The sequence below is a fragment of the Siphateles boraxobius genome, unplaced genomic scaffold (assembly GCF_051911475.1).
Source record: "Siphateles boraxobius isolate OS27281-9 unplaced genomic scaffold, OSU_SipBor_1 25, whole genome shotgun sequence".
Classification (NCBI taxonomy): Eukaryota; Metazoa; Chordata; class Actinopteri; order Cypriniformes; family Leuciscidae; genus Siphateles; species Siphateles boraxobius.
The window spans coordinates 25,805,438-25,825,652 of record NW_027508866.1 but is presented as its reverse complement, the minus strand read 5'-3'; the positions used below and the strand labels follow the sequence as shown (position 1 = coordinate 25,825,652).

The 20,215-nt window shown below is 39.3% G+C and overlaps 1 protein-coding gene across 2 annotated transcripts in view; it reads right to left on the bottom strand.

The window, feature by feature from the left end:
- The window catches only part of map3k1 (mitogen-activated protein kinase kinase kinase 1, E3 ubiquitin protein ligase), a 75,935-nt gene that overhangs the window by 11,936 nt on the left and 43,784 nt on the right, over nucleotides 1-20,215 (bottom strand). For both annotated transcript variants that reach the window (XM_077243312.1, XM_077243313.1), the window contains exons 10-18: nucleotides 19,653-19,895; nucleotides 9,959-10,080; nucleotides 8,591-8,682; nucleotides 7,726-7,918; nucleotides 5,456-6,707; nucleotides 4,469-4,621; nucleotides 4,036-4,198; nucleotides 2,058-2,189; nucleotides 1,484-1,626 (exon numbers count right to left, since the gene is read on the bottom strand). In XM_077243312.1, the coding sequence (XP_077099427.1) occupies nucleotides 1,484-1,626; nucleotides 2,058-2,189; nucleotides 4,036-4,198; nucleotides 4,469-4,621; nucleotides 5,456-6,707; nucleotides 7,726-7,918; nucleotides 8,591-8,682; nucleotides 9,959-10,080; nucleotides 19,653-19,895 (2,493 nt within the window). The remainder of the gene's footprint in view (nucleotides 1-1,483; nucleotides 1,627-2,057; nucleotides 2,190-4,035; nucleotides 4,199-4,468; nucleotides 4,622-5,455; nucleotides 6,708-7,725; nucleotides 7,919-8,590; nucleotides 8,683-9,958; nucleotides 10,081-19,652; nucleotides 19,896-20,215) is intronic.

Below are 20,215 nucleotides of genomic sequence, written 5' to 3'. Positions count from 1 at the left end.
AAACAGGCAGGTTTTGTATTTTTAAAGGGATACTTCAGGATTTAGCATTAAGCTTTGTATCAGTAGAAAACCAGTAATATTTTCGAATTACCGTGCTCCCCCCCCTCATATCCCCCTGATATGAGAGATTTATGTATTTTTAGTCTGGGAAAAATCCTCCGATGACCCAAAAATCGTCATTTTGTGTCAGAGGATTTTTGGGCCAGAGGCTTAAAACTACAGCCAGTACTAGTAGCTAGTTCCGCATGTTTTCACCACGCCCATATGGGGCAGGATCTCACTCACAGAAAATAAAGATAGTGTCAGCCATCTTTCTGTAGAAGTTAAGCTAACAGGCTCTTGCTCTATGTAGAAAGTTTGTATAATCACGATTTACGAGTTTTGAAGTTGAAATGGCAGAAGGGGATTTCGAATATCTGTTGCGCGCATCTGATGCTCGCGGCTACCTGTACGAGCCGCAATACAGCGATGAACAGTTGCGGAAGATGGAGGAACAAGAGGCGGCCAGAGCAGCTGCTGCAGCAGGGGAACAAAAATTGACTCGAGCCCGGCCAGACTCCAGCTGGGGCGGACTGGCGGTGTCAGCGCTCTCTCTGTGCGCCTATGGAAACAGATAGGGAGTCCAATTGCTGTCACGAATTTCAGCGATGCCATTTTCTTCTGGACGAGATAAATTGGAAACGCTTGGAAACAGATGAATTGTTTTTCCAGGCGGAAAACCAGTGTAAAGTGAGTATTTGCTTTGTTTTTCTTTTTTTACTAAGACGTAATAAACAGAGTTTGGACACTCGGCATTATCACAATGTTCTTCCCGCGTAGTCAGCTGAGCTATTGTTGTTATATTTACATCTATGCTAGCATACTGTATGTGCAAATAGTTCGCATTGCTAACGTTGTGCTTAACGTTACGGTTTTGTAGACAATATCGCCGACGCCTAACAGCCTACCATCACTTTATGGAATGGGTCCTGCAATGCGAGAGACATAGTAAAGGCTATCGCCTCTTTTTGCCCACCTGTGTTGTCCAGGATATCAGACGGAGATATCCAGCTCCTGACGGGCAATACTGTGAATAAGTAAACAGCTGAAGCTCTGGAAGAGCTTTGAGTGTAAAAGTGTTAATATTAATTATTTTTTTAATTAAAAGTTATAACTCACATTGGTTGTGGTTCTTTTTATAAACCTTTACTGTTACTAGAGTATGTATAAGCCTAGAGAATGTGTGGAGACATTTTTCGGGTACTGCCGCCTGTAACCGGTAGGCGTGGTTAGGGAGTGACTTGGCCTCGTAAGGGCAGCAAAGTGCATTCTGGGAGTTGTTGTCTTTCAGCCACATGAGTAAAAAATACATTTTCTGCCTTTTCTCAGTCTAGAATGCTTCAATTTCAAAAATAATTTCACATTTCTACTATATAAATGACCACTATTAAATACACATTCATCTTCCCAGAGCTGAAGTATCCCATTAAGTTCAAATGTTTACCTCAGGAGCCATGAAGGCAATGGTTCCCAGGAGCTGACCCTGGAACTCCCCCGCACCCGTGCCTTTTGAAGCCAGACGTGCTGCTGCCCCAAAATCAGCTATCCGCAACCTCTGGCCCGTGCTGTCGATTAGTAGATTGGCACCTAACACAGGTTAAAAGGAGACCATAAATATGGGAACACACCCTAAAGCTCTGCTCCACAACCTAGTGAGCTGCCTTGCTGTCTACTGCCTATTTAGAGAGTAACTATGTATCTAAGGCAGCAGAACTGAAATGAAACGCCACACTTGGGCAACAACCCCACGTTACACAAATAGAGCTCCAATGCTGTGCAACAGAGTTGAAAAGGAAAAAAAGTTGGGAGCGCACCTACAGTATGATGCTATCTCAGTAGGCAGTAGGAACCTGCTTAGGTTTGGAACAGAGCTTATAACACAAAAATATTTTACTGAAAAATTCACTGCCTTCTATCCACCAAACCAACCTGTAAAGGACACAAGAATACGCTGGAAACCATTCCTCCCAGTTTGAGACAATAGCAGTGCTTTCTGTAGCCATGTTCCAGTAGCTTACCTTTGATGTCGCGGTGTATGATTTGATTCTCGTGGAGGTAGGAGAGACCTCGTAGGAGCTGCTCGGTGTAGTTGATGACCACACCCTCCTTAAATGCGCCATATTTATTTAAGAGATGAGATACTGAGCCACCTGAGGAAAACAGAGGAGTTACAAGTATGACTTTTATGGACCAGGACAGATCTGGTAAAACAGTCATTCTGAAAACTGTTACTTACAAAGAGGAAAATAGCCAAAAGGGCCTCTTGTTAATGTAATAATGAACTGTGAGACACACCCTGACGAAGGCAATAGCCGCAACGCGTAGGTGTATCTGTCACCAATTTTAATGATAGAAGCCATGATTCAATAAAGGCTTTTTACTTTTTTGTATACACAATTCGAGTGCCTTGGATTATTACTTTGATTATGAACTGTGAGATTCAGTGTTGCCCGGGTCGTGGTTTTCCTGCACAATTGGGCTATTTAGAAAATGCAGTCTGGGAAAAAATTAACAAATTTTTTGGGCTACATTTAAATTTAAATCTACCCTCTCTCCTCCAGGCCAGCACGTGCTACTCCCTCCAACCCCTGGTTATCTGATGTTCTCCGTGAACACAGGACCAAACTTAGGACAGTGGAGAGGAAATGGCGCAAATGAAAAAGACCCATCTGACGTGAGTATGTATCAATCTCTATCGAACACTTTGGCAGACACCTGGCAGACATCTCGGCATGGATGAAGAAACATCACCTGCAGCTCAACCTGGCAAAGACTGAGCTTCTCGTTTCCCTGCCAATCTGTCTCTCCTGCACGATTTCACCATCCAGCTAGATTTATCCTCAATCACCCCATCAAGGTCAGTCGGAAATCTTGGAGTAATCTTTGTTGACCAGCTGACCTTCACAGACCACATTACAAAGAAAGCTCGATCATGCAGGTTTGCACTGCACAACATCAGGAAGATCAGGCCTTTCCTAACTGAGCATGCAACAACTTCTTGTCCAGGCCATGGTAATTTCTAGGCTTGATTACTGCAATGCTCTTCTGGCTGGACTTCCATCCTGTGCAATTAAACCCCAACAAATGATTCAAAATGCTGCACCCCATCTAGTCTTCAACGAGCCCAAAAGGCCCATGTCACTCCTCTCCTCATCTCTCTGCACGGGCTACCACTCGCTGCTCGCATGAAGTTCAAGGCATTGACGCTTGCTTACAGATTGACCACAGGTCCTCCCTCCCACTTTTACTTGCTTCTACGAGTCTACATCCTTATGATCGGTTAATGAGTGACGACTTGTGGTGCCATCACAGAGAGCCACAAAATCACTCTCCAGAAAATTTTCGTTCACGGTGCCTTGTTGGTGGAATGATCTCAACACCCTCATCCGGAATGTAGAATCTCTGACAACATTCAAAAGACAGCTGAAAACTCATCTCTTCTGTGAGCACTTAACCTCTTAAAAAAAAAACTTTCCCTTTCCTTTAATCCTCCATTTTCCGGCTTATGCTACACTAAGCAATGCCTGAACTTTGTATTTTGAGCACTTTTTGCGTAGTTTTTGCCTCTTCATGATGACTGATGACTCGCTTGCTTTAGTCCTCATTTGTAAGTTGCTAGGACAAAGGTGTCTGCTAAATGACTAAATGTAAATGTACAGTGGCCGCGAAAAAAAGTTATTCTGTAGACAAAGAAATTAAAATAGACCCTTTTTACTAATGTGTATTGATCCTCAGAAAGAATACCTGGCAAACTAAGGACCACAGTTTAGCTTACAACTGGAATTTTAAGGTAGTTTGATTGAGTTTGGCATATTAATTATTAGGCTATTAATAATAAGTCTACGTTAGGGTTGCCAATGTGGCATAAATAATACAGAATCGTCCCATTAAGCAGTGATTAATTTATAAGCATGGATACAAGCAATTTAAGTTTAAGACGTAATACTGGACCCACTGACAACACCTTTACTCTTTGCAAGTTTGTGGACAACCCACCTGCCATCCACTCAACAAAAAGGTTGTAGTTGTTCTTCTCACAAGTTGCCCCAAGCATTCGGATGATGTTTGGGTGGTTAAGGAGACCCATCATGCGAATTTCCTCTCGCAGTGCCTCCACCACCTCCTCCTGCTCTGAGGAGGTGTTCCTCACATACGTCACCTGATGAATAAAATCTCAATCAAGCATCGTGTCTGTATGTGTTCTGCAATAGCTGCCAAAAACAAAACATTTTCAGCCCCCATGTGTCCATATTTAGTGCTTTTGTATACCCCAGGGGTGTCCAACCTTGAGTAAGTGACCCGTCAACATAATTTCTCAGAATTTTCGCATAATTTTCATAAATTTCCGTTTACAACTATTCAAACACACAGATCCCCCATAAAGTGTTAGGAAAAAGTATTGGGTGGTGTGTGTAACAGATATTCTCACCTGTTTGACAGCCATCAGAGTACCGGTGCCCACATCCTGAGCCTGGTAACATGACGAAAAAGCACCCAGGCCAATTTGTTGCCCTTTTAGCCATTCCTTGCCCTCCCTGTATGGCTGCTTTGCTTTGGTATGACCAGGCAGTGTCTCTGGTGTCTGACCATGAGAAGGAAAAAAGGTGGGGAGAAATGAAGCCAAATAAACTTTATCTTAAAATTGTACACGAGCATAGCCTGCGTAAGGCTGAATGATTTAACAGTCAAGGTTTAAAACCTAGATGTTATTGGTGTCAAAGCTCTTTCCACATTCTCAGAAAACCTTTAGAGGTACAACAGCTTCTAACTGGGGCAGTGCCCTTAATGGGACATCTTTGTACCTTATTTCTACCATACCTAACCTTATTGTACTGTATTTCATGGTGGAACCTTAATGGTATATATTACTACACCAAGGCCGTTCACACCTGGTATTAAGACGGGTTTGTTCGATCGGATCACAAGTGGAGGACGCTAATACAGGTTTAAACGGGGTCTGAAACCTTTTGAGCTTTTCCACCTTTGACTACTTCCAGAGGTAGTCGAAAACGCATTAGACCGGATTGCTTTCGTAGTGTAAACACTCATGTGGCCGATCGAATGTGTTCAAACATCCACAAAAGGCTCTCCGCCTACTGACCGGATGCGTAAACATTATGGGAAGCGCACTAGCCTGAAAAGTTTTAATCGTTGTCGGCAGAAGACCCAAGTTTGGTTTGAAAATGAAAAACCAACCAAGCACCATGTTCTCTCGACCAAAACGGATTTTAACACCCGGTCTAAACAGGGCCTAATCTACTAATATGCATCCTTTTGTGGGGTAAATAAGGTGCCGAGGTGTCCTTTTAAGGGTACTGCCCCAGTGGTAAGCTGTTATTTCTGACAGTGTATAGGAGTCACCTTTATTTTTGTATGATATTTCATTTTACTATGATATTAATAGCCATGCACTTACATCCACCTGAATAATGATCACGTCCTCTCCTTTCTCCACCTGTAACTGCGGGATGATAGGCAGGGCATCTTGAGACTCGGACATTGCCATGACCACAGCCAGCGCCTCCTCTTCCTCAGCCTCCATCTTCTCCTTGCACTTCTGGTTCTTGGTCATGTCCTCACTGTAGGTGTCGTCGTTTGTGTTGGCCTGCTCCGGTGACAGCACTGCCACTTCAGACTGGAAGGTGACGGTGCTGTCTGCCACAGGTATTGAGGCCTCCAACAGGTCCTCCATGCTGGAGCTGAGATCGGCCGAAGCATCTATGCCGGGGAATTTCTCCTCGACTGGTGTGAAGACCGTGTCCTCGCTGGGGATGTGAGCCGAACCGCCACTGCAGCACACCTCGTTTCTGGACCTGCCCTCCTGAAGGTCCAGTTTCATGTTGCTCTTTGTCCCTGGGCTTAAAGCTTTAGCTCCATCAGATGGAGAGGGTCGAGAGGGTCTGGGCCAGTGGATGTGACTCGAGGGAAGCGGTCGAGCTTGGGTGAACACCGGGGAGGGCAGCTTCTCCGGCTCCTTCCCACTACAGGCACCTCCACTTAATCCCTTCTGGACTGGCAACTTGCGCTGGGAACTCAGCGAGGACTGGGGGAGTTTGTTGAGAATAAAACTCTGTGGAAGGCCTTTGTGGTTTTCTGGAGGGAAGGCTGAGGCGTTGGACAGAGAAGGAAGGCTTGGGGGTTGACTGGATGAGGGGGAGTTCAAACATTGACTAGGTCTGTTTCGGGCCTGAATAGGGGGCTTTGGAAACTCAGCAGGGCTTGTGACTATGTTTGAGAGTCTCTCTGTTATATCATCTACAGGAGTTGAACTGGCTTGACCTGAAAGCGGCACCTTGGCGGTTGACTGCTGTAGACCATGGGTGGGCGAGTTCCTTTCAGTTGCACACGGGGAGTTATGGGGGGCGGTGGGCTCGAGGAAGGCATTGGAGAGCGAATTGTGCCCCGTCTGTAGGTCGTCCACTCCCAGATGGATGGCTTCCAGGATGTCCATCTCCTCAGCGATGGCTAGAAGACGCCTGCGCATGCGAGCGTAGTGAGTGGAACTGGTGACGTTGAGCATGTCCAGAAGCTTGACAAAGACATGAGGCACACGAGCTACCATACGGGCAGCGCTCAGGAAGACACGACGAGAAAGCTTACCCACCATGGAGTGAGAATTATCGATGGACTGCAGCGCAAAACTTAGAAGAGGCAGTAGCTTCTGGTACCTACAAAGGCAAGATAATGGGAGTTTAAACCCATGCCAATACAGGAAAGCACTTTACACAAAAAGGCTGCAAACTGGTTTCCCTTTCCTTTTTAAATTGGTTTCAATTATCAAGAACTGAATAAATATTGAGCTATGTTTTGCTTGCAACTCTGGTACAACTCACAAAATATCTTAATGCCTGCTCTAATGGGATCTGTGATGCAGTCAACAGTAAAGGCCCAGGTATACTTAATTTTTTTGTTAGGCAGTGTACAGCTGTACATGTGCAGCATGTGTATGCATGCAAGCTTTACAAATCATACTCCATTGGCCGTGAGCACGGAAAGACGCGTTCGGCGGATGCATACTATCCATTGGACTTTACTTTCAAGTGCTCAAGTCACTTGCACATGTGCGTGCCGAAGTATACTTTGGGCTTTACTGTGTATGCAACGGTGTGACCCAAATGGCCCATACAATTAGTGAGACAATGTCATCTGATATAAAGGTCTGGTTGCACAGACAGCACCTTTGGCAAAGACTTTAAGAAGGATGAGACATGAAAGAATCGGCCGCTATGTTACACTAACACTTTCAATAAAATCTTTTTACCAGCATTTTACTCAAGACAAGAGTAGAAAAAAACTTTAATACATTGAATTTGGCTGATCAGCTGTTGGGTGGCTCGCCAAATAAAATGTAAACAGATACCAATCTAGCAAGCTCTTAGTGAGTGATGGGTAACACTACAGATGTCCCAAATCAATTTGATTTTGACCTCGATTCAGTTTTATTAGATTCTGATTCATTAGAGTTATAATGTCCATTTTGCTTACATATGAAAGAAATGATCCTAGGTTAAATCTACAATCCCGGTACTTGTTTTTAACTTTATAATTTTAAAATCTTATCACTGGAAAATTATGACAACACACAATCATGTCCTGAAAATAGTTTACAGGGTTTCAAAAAGGCCAAACTTTTATAAAGGTTCATAAACGGAGAACAGAAGCTCAGTGAGATATGTATTTCTGTACCTCTCCACAAGGTTTTGGGCCTGGTTGCAGTCTCCACCTGACACAATATGAGGGTAGAAATCAGCAGGAAACTCCAGTAAGAGCCTGTCGATCAGACACAGACGACCCAGCAGTGCTTGCCAGTTATTTGCCTCCGTTTTAGAGCCCAAGATACAGTTCAGGACATAGTCAACTCCACCGATACCAATAGAGCCTAATGGAAAATCAGAGATGAACATGTTTCCATTGAAAACTAAACAAATGTTAAAAAAAGGGTAAGTTTATAAGTTAATAATGCAAGCTTCTTATTCGTCACACAAAGCTAAAGTATAGGTGCATCCCAATTCTCATATTTATGCTCTATTCTATGCGGTTTTGTAATATAAAGTTTGAGTAGGGTGTTCACACTGAAAATGTCAAAATGTATTTAATAAATTAAAAAAGTGTGGAATGTTTGACATTTTTTGCACTCTGTCAAAATAACCTTTTAAAACTTATACACTAGACCAGGGGTGCAAAAGCCCTGCAGAGTTTAGCTTCAACCCTAATCAAGTCCTTTAGGCTTATTTGAAAACTACAGGTATGTGTGTTGGAGCAGGGTTGGGTTTTGCACCCCTGCACTAGACAGTTGAGTGCATAGTGTATAGTGCGTCTTTTGGGACACAACATAACTTCAAACAACATGGAATATCGTTAATAAAGTCAAATGGACTACTTTTATGATGCTTTTCTTGTAGATTGCCAGCCAAAAAAACAAAATTTGCCTTTCTGGGTGCACTTTCAATTTAAAAAAATAAGAAATAGGAAGCTGTTCACGGAATAATAACCACCAGCAAACTTCAGGATATTTCATTATTAGACAGATTTGCTGATTACAAATTTGTACCTGCTTTGAGGATTTCTCTGCCCACAGCGAGTTCCCCCATTTGACCTTTGCACAGCTCCAGTAGAGTGGACACGGACAGCTGACTGGTGCGACTATGAGCACAACAAGACAAACACATACACTTATCAAACCCCCTTCAAAAGAGCATTTAAAGTCAATAGGACTCAAAGGGATACTAAAAATAAACACGTGATTATCCATCAAGAGTTGATTGGATGGGGAAAAGAGGACGTCAGTGAAAAGCTTTCAGTTACTAGATTCTGAAAGATTGTTTACTTTAAAATAACATGCACCAATGAATAAAATAACATGCACCAATGAATAATTCACATTAAGACCAGGGCCCGTATTAATAAAAAAATTTAGTGCAAAGAATAGCCTCTAGTCAGTTAACTTAGAATGATTGCTTAAGCTTCTGTTGTTGTACGTCACACGCATCACACACATGACGTAGCTCTACGCAATCATACTAAGTTAACTGACTAGAGGCCAACAGAGAAGGAAATGAATAGTTGAAATAAAGTCGTTATTTATTTATTTATTTTGCGCACAAAAAGTATTCTCGTCGCTTGATAAACTTAAGATTGAGCCACTGTAGTCACTTGGACTATCTTAACAATGTCTTTAATGACTTTTCAGGGCTGGCAAGTTTCAATCCCTGAAGAAGCCTATGGACTAGTATGGAGGAGTGATCCAGCTCTCAGATTTCATCAAAAATATCTTAATTCGTGTTCCGAAGATGAACGAAGGTCTTACGGGGTTGGAACAACATGAGGGTGAGTAAATACTGACAGAATTTTAGTTTTTGGGTGAACTAACCCTTGAAAATTGCTCTCTTTTTTCCTTCTTGGACAACCAACCAATCACAGTCTTCAAAAGATTGTGTCATACATAGCAACAGGGTCAGCCCCGTCTCCTTACTTAGATGAAATTTGCTCAGAGTTGCTCTCAGATCGGTCCTGAATCGCTCGTAAGCTAAGACTCCTACATAGAAGTTTTTAAGCTAAAATAGGAGTTTTCTGAGAGGATTCTTAGAAGCTTTAAGAATACGGGCCCAGGGAGTTCTGGTGGAGTAACAGTAACATTTGATATCATACTGACAACTCTTTTAAACAAAAATTACAATATCATTACTCTTCAACAAAACACCAGCAATAATTTGTCTGTGCCTACAGTACCCATCCACTAGGTGGCAATAGCCTGTTAACTTCATGACAGCCTAGAAATGATATGATGTATACCAGACCTTCTGATTGTGATCATTCCCCTTTTAGCTAGCTTTGAATAATGGAGGAATACTGGATCAGGTCAGTTACACCAGGCAACTCATTTATCAACTATGCGTGACGACTAGAACCCAATCAGTACCTATTAGCATCTGCACACTTGACCAGTATGGTTTCCACCACGGGCCGCAGCAGCTGCTGTAGGCGAGTCCGCTCTGACACAGAGTGACATGGGGTGTACACCAGCATCGCTCGCAGGGTTTTCTGAAACAGTGTAAAGATTGACTCTTAATACAGATCACAAACGATATTGCCAAATTCAGGACTGTGGCTTGTGTTGTGGATCTAGTCCTGTGTTGAGCACAAGATAGGTTCTCAGACAGTTGTGATTCAGGACACAGAGGGATGCACGATTAATTGAAATATTTACCCCCGGTTTCACTGTCAAGGCTCAAGTCTAATCCTGGACTAAAATGCATGTTTGAGCTGTTTTAACTGAAAGCATATCTTAAAATATGTCAGTGCCATTGTTTTGTCTCAAAATTCACACCAGTAATGTTTTTTTCTAAGGCACGTTTATAAAAGATACTTATATGTCCTAATTGAACTAAGACCTAATCCTGGCTTAAACAAAACCCTGTCTGTGAAACCAGGCCTGAAAGTGCTTGTCAACAAAAGAGAATCTTTAAGACTATTCCTTTAATAAAAGCATGTTTGTTTAACATTTAAAAATGAAGAAATTAAGATGGCAATAAATATTAATATTGGAAATTTAGTTGTACGATAAAATAAAATTCTTATTTTTCTTAAATATTCGTTTTTTACTTTACAGTGAAATTATTTATTTTGTTTAATATACTTAGTAATGATAATAACTAGGAATGCAAAAATCATATTTAGTAATAATAACTAACAAAAATAATAAAAAATTATGAATATATTATTATTATTGTCATACTGACATACAATTACATCATTTTTGGTCAAATTGTGCTACAAACAAGCAAAGCAAAGAAAGATGATGATATTTAAAAAAAAACAACAACATCATCATCATCAAAAAAAACATTTTCAATCAGAATCACAATTTTTATCATAAAAATCACAAAATAAGGCATCCCAACACTGGGCATCATGTGATGGCCAAATATAGTACCAAAATTGTTTACGGTCAAATGTGGATTCACTTATTTTGTTTGTTTGTTTGTTTGAGTGTTGTGAATTTGAAAATGTCCATGTTGGCATCTGCCTACACGGCTAGATGTAGAAACACAGTGACCGAGTTTGATTGGCTCTGACGTCAACAACAAAAGAAATGAGATGTGTTTTCTCCATTTTAAAAGTTGATACGCATTTTTCTTTGAATAGCCTTTATACACAAACACAAGTATGTGATTAGTTGCAGTTTATTAATTTTTTGCATTACCAGGGTATTCTCCCGGGAGGTCTGTGATCGGCTTGACTACAGTACATTAACAGTGCTACACTGTGTGTGTGTGTGTGAGAGAGAAAGAGTTCACCCTGACCCTGACTCCCAGAGAGCTGGGGAGTGGTGACTGATATCACAGTGCAATGGAGCGCAGCCCAGCATTGATTAACATAGTATACACACCCCTCCCGAGCACAAAGTAACTAACACACACACACACACACACACACACACACACACACACACACACACACACACACACACACACACACACACACACACACACACACACACACACACACACACACACACACACACACACACACACACAAAAGGATAAAATAATTCTCCTCTGCCTGCAAAAAATAACTCCACGTCAAGTATAAATAGTAAAATATTATGACATTTGAACTCGCCACATTTAGTTCACAAGAAGACTTCAGATCAGCCAAAGCGCTACACGACTGCAGTGTTTACAGAGCAGTCTAAAACTAGGTAACATCCTGAAAGCTTTTGTCTGTAGTATTTTTAGTTCATAAAGACAGCCCTTTTTTCTGGTGCGTGTTTGAAGAATATAGGAAAACTGCTGGAAAGCCCCGAATGGACAAAACCCTTGCTGTTTTCATAAAGGCGGTTCACTGGAGCACAGAGCCTGAGGGAAAGACACCAAGTCCAAGCAGCAAGAGCTATTGTTTTTTTGTTGTTGTTTGTTTGTTGTTTTTAAGGAGGAGAAATAGGTTATGAAAGAAAGAAAAAAATAAACCTTTCTTTTCCAGCTTCAGTCTGAGGATCCCTGCTGTTTCCAGACTTCCTGGTTTGAAGTGAACTTTAAAACTAGCCAGCGTGGTTTGTTGCACTTTAGTACTCTGGCCTGGTTCAGATAACCTCAGATCAAAGTTGACAAAAGAAAAAGAAATATCTAGACATTGTATTCAATGAAGATGTTTTTGCACACCAGCCAATGGCAAGTAAAAAGTATTAAGGGCCATGAAACGGTATTTTGCGCTATTTCGGTTTTATTTCTTGGGATTTTTGACATTTTTACTGAAAGAACAGTCTATAGGTGTAGGGCTGGGAGATCAAATATTATTGGTATTATTGCATTTTGCTGGAATTATTGCATCATTTTACTTGCAATATAAAATTAGGGAATGAGTACTTGTGTAAGTGCTATGTGAAAAGAGTCAAAAGGAACACTACCTTATAATAATAATAATTCGTCACACAGCACTTTACCCAGCACTTACATATGGAAGAGGGGAATCTCCACCAATGTGCAGCACCACCTGATGATGATGCGACGGCAGCCATATTGTGCCAGAACACACACCACACACCGGCTTATTGGTGGAGGAGACAGTGATGAAGCCAATCAGTATTTAAAAGTGGGATGATTAGGAGGAGCCATGTTGGTGGGCAGAGGCCAATGGGCAGATTTGTTCAAGATGCCGGGGTTAAACCCCTACTCTTTATTGAAGGACATCCTAAGATTTTTAATGACCCAGGATTCTTTAAAGAACTTGCTTTGTTGCGACAACCACACATTTTTTAAATCATTTTATTTATATTGGTGCCTACAAAAAAAATAAGATATTAAATGTTCCTTTTGTGTTAATTTAGTAAAAAGCAGTAAGTGGTTCTATGCCTGGATTATTTTTTATTATTTTGCAGTAAATGTTATTATTGTGGAAAAATGTTGAAATTTTTATCTATATTGCCCAGTCCAATTTGGATGCCCCCGTGGTATGATGGAGGACACTGAAACCAGCCAGTAGATCAGCAAAGTGATCACATCTTCCTCAATGTGGCTCAGTCACCCGTTCTGACAAGGTCATGTGAACATTCTCCTTTGTCCCGAATTGTGGTGTTAATGAAGCTAAATGAAAAGAGCAAAGGCCACCAAGCTAAAATGAGAAGCCAATACTCGGGTTTGACCAGCCCCGATGACTGTAGGAGATCTTGGTTAGTGCAGGATTGTGCAACTTCCTTTTGCTGTGCCACAATCTCTCTCGTTCATGTGATCTTAAAAGAACCATCACACGCTGTCAACATGAGGAGAGAAGTGTTCACACGATAAGAGCAGTGGGTCAGGCATGTGAAACAGTGGGTAAATAAGCTCACATGTGACGGCACTTCACCAAACTGCATGGACATAATTAGGGCTGGAGTGTTTGAATTATAAAAGATCCTTGCTTCACAGAAACATGAATGTAACCCAGTGGTTACCAAACTTAACCCTCTGCGGTCCTATGTGTTTTTGGGGTCCTGGAGCATTCTGACATGCTCTAACATTTGTGCTTTTTTCAGTTATTTATAAACATGTTAATGGCAAAGGTGTAAATTCACTCTATATAGCACAAACAGGGCTACCATAATATGTTAGCAAGATGTATGTACATGTTTGTATTTTTGAGAGAATATTGTTTATGCATGGTTATTGAAAAAACTAAAACTTAAAGTCTCTGAAATAAGGCCACAAAACACATACTAAATATGTGTCCACAAGACCTTTGACTAATGGATGTTCTCGCCTAGGATTTTTGCTTCAAAATGATCTGAAAATCATCCTTCCAAATCATTCACATAAAACAATACATTGATTTAAATTTAGTAAAACACTTTTTGTTTGGAAAGGCAATATGCGAAATGGGCGTGACTCATGTATAATGGTCTGATTCACACCTGTGAAGACAAAAGACCTGCTTAATGAGCCTGCATAATGAGCTTTTCACACGTGTGTCACTGAGCCACAAGAAAGAATACAAGGACACAAGAAAAGAAATGTGTATATATACAACAAAATTGGTTCACAGTTGGAAACATCTATAAAAAAATAGTATTTTTCCACTTGTATTTTTGCTTGCAAATTGTATAATATCCAAGGTGAACATTTCTAGTAATTGTGTAGTTAATTCTCATACTGTATTTTCAGAAAGTTTTGGATATGTATCCTCTCCCCAAATTTGTCACTAATAAAACACAATACAAATACTTTGAAGAGAAGGCTTATATTGACATTTTAAGATTTTGTTTACATCTACCTTGTAAATATATTATTTGCTATTTTATTAAAAAGGTTACAATTACAGCAACAATTAAAATAACAATATTTCAAGTGTAATATTTCTTTGTAAAAACTAAAGTATACATTTTATCATACATATTTCAAAGTTAAGGATTCATTAGTTTGAATAAAGCCTACATTGGAACAAACACTATAATAGCATCCTAGTTGATGACTTTATTTTTGACAAAACAAACATAGCCTAATATATTTAACATTTGAGCAGAAATTGGTGAACAAAAGCTTATTCAATGTGGCAGTAGTCTATAGTTTAGGCTACAGTTAATAATCTATCCAAAAACTAGTCAACGAAATGTTGTCTTTCATATTTCTTCTGTAACATAGGCATATCGTTTGTTGTTTTTATGATAGCCTATATTAGGGCATATAAATATTAATATACAGTTTAATACGTTGCTAATACAAAGACATTTTAACGTTATTTCAACATATTTCAGTCGATTTTCACTCATCTCAGTATAGCAATAGGGTTTGGTAAAAACTGTTCAGTTCATTAATTCACACACAGACGCGATTCATATTTAAACAGTCTTTTTGCGGTTTACATACACTATGATATCGCGATTAGAACAATAATAATAAATAACTTACTTCTCAGATGGATATTTCATATTTCTTTGTAAAAACTAAAGTATACATTTTATCATACATATTTCAAAGTTAAGGATTCATTAGTTTGAATAAAGCCTACATTGAAACAAACACTATAATAGCATCCTACTTGATGACTCTATTTTTGACAAAACAAACATAGCCTAATATATAACATTTGAGCAGAAATTGGTGAACAAAAGCTTATTCGATGTGGCAGTAGCATATTTTACATTAAACAGTTAATAATCTATCCAAAACTAGTCAACAAAATGTTGTCTTTCATATTTTGTCTGTAACATAGGCATATCGTTTGTTGTTTTTATGAGCCTATATTAGGGCATAAATATTAATTTGCAGTTTAATACGTTGCTAATACAAAGACATTATAACGTTATTTCTACACGTTTCAGTCGATTTTCACTCATCTCAGTATAGTAATAGGGTTTGGTAAAAACTGTTCAGTTCATTCATTCACACACAGACGCGATTCATATTTAAACAGTCTTTTTGCGGTTTACATACACTATGATATCGCGATTAGAACAATAATAATAAATAACTTACTTATCAGATGGATCCGTTGCTCCTCGTAATGAAAAAAAACAGCACATGTTCTGAGGTAAATGTCCCAGGATTACTCCTCACACAGCCTCGCAAGAAGAAATAGTAGGCTACATTAATCTGATGATTACATTTGTTGTGTTTATGTTGCGTTTATGAGGGGCGTTGACACTTTGCATGTGTTGCTTCAGATCATCTGCGTTTGAATAGCGCGCGCTCTCCGTGGGCGTGTCACATTAGCAGAATAATGAGCTGAGAGAACGATAATGAGATCGGCTGACACCTCTCTCTTTTTTAATAGATTACATAAACAGAGAATATTTATTTTAGTTTTGAATTAGATATTTTAAAAGTACAAACTTAAATGATTATAAAGATATTTTGCTCATGCTTGTGTGAATAGTATTCGCTGAGCTTTGTTTAAGTTTAGAGACGTGCACCAGAAAAAAATTTAACGGAGACAGAGAGGCAGAAAGCACACCCTGTTTATTTTCTTCATTTTACAAAAGCACACGGTTTTGATGTTAATGTGAGTGTACACAAAAAAAAGAAGACCCTCTATAGTTTATAATCATGTATTGCTTTTATTTATATGACCAAAAATGACGGAGTATTTTAAGTCTATGTTGCTGCTATGTGGAAAAAAAACAGCAAAACGCGCCGGCGCGTTTCTCGACCCCAGAGAGTTAAGGGGCCTGACCTGGAGTTATAAAACGTGTAGTCAGCAGATTGTTATGCAAAATACAACTCTTCAGGGTGATACAAGACCCCACTGCGAAATTATCCTGCTTATTGCCACTAGGGCTGCAACAACGAATCGATAAAATCGATAAAAATCGATTATTAAAAGAGTTAGCAACGAATTTCATCATCAATTTGTTGTCACGCGATTATTACATCAGTCAATAATTCGCCAAGCTGTTTGAGTCTAAATAAAAAAAAGTTGAGTTGAGTTGAGTGCGGAACAGAGCGGGACAGATCTATGAGGCGCCGGACTGGACAAAAGCGAAGTGAACTCCGCGAGCGAGCGCGAGAGTCTGAGTGTGTCTGCGCGAGAGAGAGTGTGTTTGAACATTAGTAAATTGGTACATACTACATAGTAATATATATAATTAAGACTATGGAAGTTCGATAAATGGACAACAATATAAACAAAAACAACAATCACGCCCGAGTCCAACTGAACCGTGCTCTGGCCCACCTCTTCCAAGCGGGCCAGGGCCGGCTAATCGAGCCGCGCCCGGGCACGGTTCGGAGCACTCACACTAGTCAAACGGACTGCGCTTTGGTGGTCAAACGCACTCGGGCACGGTTCAAACTGGCTAGTGTGAGTACACCCTAAATGACTCAGAGAAACTTCACTATATGCCCGGAAAGGATGAGCTGCAAAATACCTTACACACCATAGGAGGTGGTCAATCCATTGTATTGTTTTTTTTATAATGGTATAAAAAAACAAATGGTAAATGTTATGCATACGAATTTATGAAACACGAATGTAAACCGTGTACTGAGTCGCGTTTCAAACTCATTGATCAATATGCTTGCGTAGGAGTCAGTGAAATGTGTGCTGGTTTCTCTCCGCGTTCTGCGCTGGTGTGTGAGTCTCATCGACAATAAACACAAGCTCTTACCAGCCCTATCCACCCCCTCATTAGCATACGGACAAAGAAATGTAGAAATAAATAAATGTAGAAATAAATAAATGTGGAAATAAATAAATGTAGAAATAAATAAATGTGAAAATAAATAAATGTAGACATAAAAACATATATATATATATACATAAATGAATGTGGAAATAAATAAATGAATAAATGTATAAAAAAATAAATGTGTGAAAAAATACAATTATATATAAAGGAAATAAAAGTATAAATTTGTACATTTTTACATTTCTCTGTATATTTATTTATGTATTTAATTATGTATTTTTGCTTTTTTACATTTCTTCATATATTTATTTATGTATTTATTTATTTTTAATTAAGTCAGCTTTGGCATTCCATACCGGCGTGCATATTATTTCAATGAGTGCAATCACACCGAGAGCATGAGCGTGGCGTGAGCAGCAGTGAAGCGGGGGTTTCAGTGCAGAGTCTATTTTTGCTGCACTTCTCGCGCTCAATTAAAGTGAAAGCACACTTTTGATGGACAAAATAAATATGATTTCACACAAAAAGTGCCCAAAATGCACAGAATTTGCATGTCTGGTCTGTTTTAACAAGAACTGGAGTAGGCTATGTCAGAAAAGAAAATGAAGACTCAAAAATATTTATAGAAAATCTACCCATTTAAACTTGTTTTTATTATTTCCCAATCGTTCACTGCACTTGCCCGAGTTTACCCCTCTGCACCATGTACAAGCGTTGACAGAGAGCGCTTGTTTAGTCTGGCTGGACATGTGGCAAAGAGAGAAGAAACAGACTATCTGGTGACAAAGCAGAAATGCTTCTGTTTGCAAAAAAAACTTGCCATTATTGAACAAGTGATTGCAATAGGCCTGTGTGTGTGTTTTGATAAATATCTTTATACTGCAAGGCTATATTTATTTTATTTTTATTTGTTATGTATTATTTTATTGCCATTACCTGTTTTCATACAGATGTTTAGTTTGCTAAATAGATCACATTTTTTTAGTTGGATATTGTATGTGAAAAGAAAGAAACGGTTCTTCCATAACACTGCAATTTAGATATGTGTGAATTTCCCACACCAGGAGAATTTTATATAGTTCTATTTTATAGCAATTATCTGTTAAAAAAAATTTCTATGCAAAATGTAAAATGTTCTATTAAAGAAAATATAGAAAATAAATATTTGTGTGTGTGTGCTGTAAAGTGGTTAGAAAAAATGTAAAAGGAATCGGCTAAAATCAGTATCGGCAGCTCAAACTCAATGAAAAATCGGAATCGGCCTAGAAATTTGTAATCGTTGCATCTCTACTATTATCCATGTGGGAGACTTGTCTTTTGTGTGCATTTGCTTGTCAAATAATGTCAAACATTTTGTTAAAGATTATAACATCTTTGACAAAAAAACAAGTTTGTGACTGTCTGCATCTGTGAGTGTGAGAGTGTAGTGTAGAGAACAAGTTTTCTGATTTGTATTTTTCTTTATTTTTTATAAATTATTATTCTGACAGCTCGGGTCCCTTTAAACAAAACTATACATCTTTTTGTGCACTTTATTTTTAAAAAGCCTATATATTTGGCATATGTAAAGCATACGTGTGTGTTTTTTGTGTTAGTCCATTTTTTTGCACTGGATTTTTTTCACTGGGAATTTGCACTGTCAGTTCTTGAGTTTTTGAATAAAGGGATGGAAATTAATGCTTTTTTAAAATGTATTTATCCGATTAATCGATAAATCGAAAAAAAATAAATCAACAGAATAATCGATTATTAAAATAATCGTTAGTTGCAGCCCTAATTGCCACTAGTAAATAGTTGAACATCTTATGACCTCACGATGACTCAGAATCAGAATTGAGTATTGCAGGGAGCCGTGTGAAAATATAAATGGATGATGCACGGTTCTGCACTAAGCATGTACACTTTTGTGAAAGGACTGCCAGTGACAGGTAAACAAGTGTGACAAGACAGTGACACAGCTGCAAAAACACTGTCTACACCCGACGTGAGCGGCGCGACAAAAACAGAAAGAACCCATTATTGAATCAGTGATACTGACTGAAGCACTAATTCTCATGTCGGAAACACTTTTCAATAAGGTTAACTAGTTAACATAAGTTCATGTATTAACTAAAATGAACTAAAAAAGATTAATCAAAACTGTAATATACGTATTTCTCATTGTTAATGTTGGTTAATAAAATACAGCTGTCTTGAATTGACTGTTAGTTCACAGTGCATTAACTAATGTTAACAAATACAACCTTTGATTTTAATAACGTATTAGTAAAAGTTGATATTAATATCATCTAAGATTAATAAATGCTGAAGTATTGTTTATTCTAAGTTCATATTAACTAAGGTAGTTAACTAATGAACTACATTGTAAAGTGTTACTGTCATGTCGAACAGCTAATATACAACTGACAGTATTACTGAAGTGAGGTTGTCTTGCTTCTTTATTCAGTATGCTAACCCTATACCTTCAGATGCTGTATCAGTGGCAAGCATGAGTGTTATTAAAGCCTCTCACCAGTGCTGCCACATAGACCTTGTAGACGGGGTCAGCGCAGACCATGGAGAGCACACTACAGCAGGACTCCACCACCACCACTCCGGTCACCGTGCCCAGCCCCGCCCCCGCCCCGGCCAATGAGTGCTCCCCGTTGGCCAGCAGGAGCGCCCCGCTCACGTCATGTGACAGCCGCCGGAGGGCCATCTCCCTGATGTTCCAGTTACGGGAAAAGAGACAGCCAACCAGCTCCAGACCAAACACCTGAGAGAGCGCATGAACACACAACAGACCGTTTACGTCAGATAATATAACATTAAGAATCAGCAGGGTCATATTTTTCACTGCAAATTTGAAAAAGAAATAAAATAGAAACAACAGAAAGATTTTGTACATTGTTACATATCCGATTTTGACAAAATCTTTACAAATTAAATGATAAAAGAAGAATACTACCATGCAAAATGGTATTATGTTCTCTTATGTTCTCCTCTTATGTTGTTCCTAACCTGTATTAATTTCTTTCTTCTGCAGAAAAACTAATTATTTCGACATTCAATGGGAACCAAAACTGTTTGGTTACC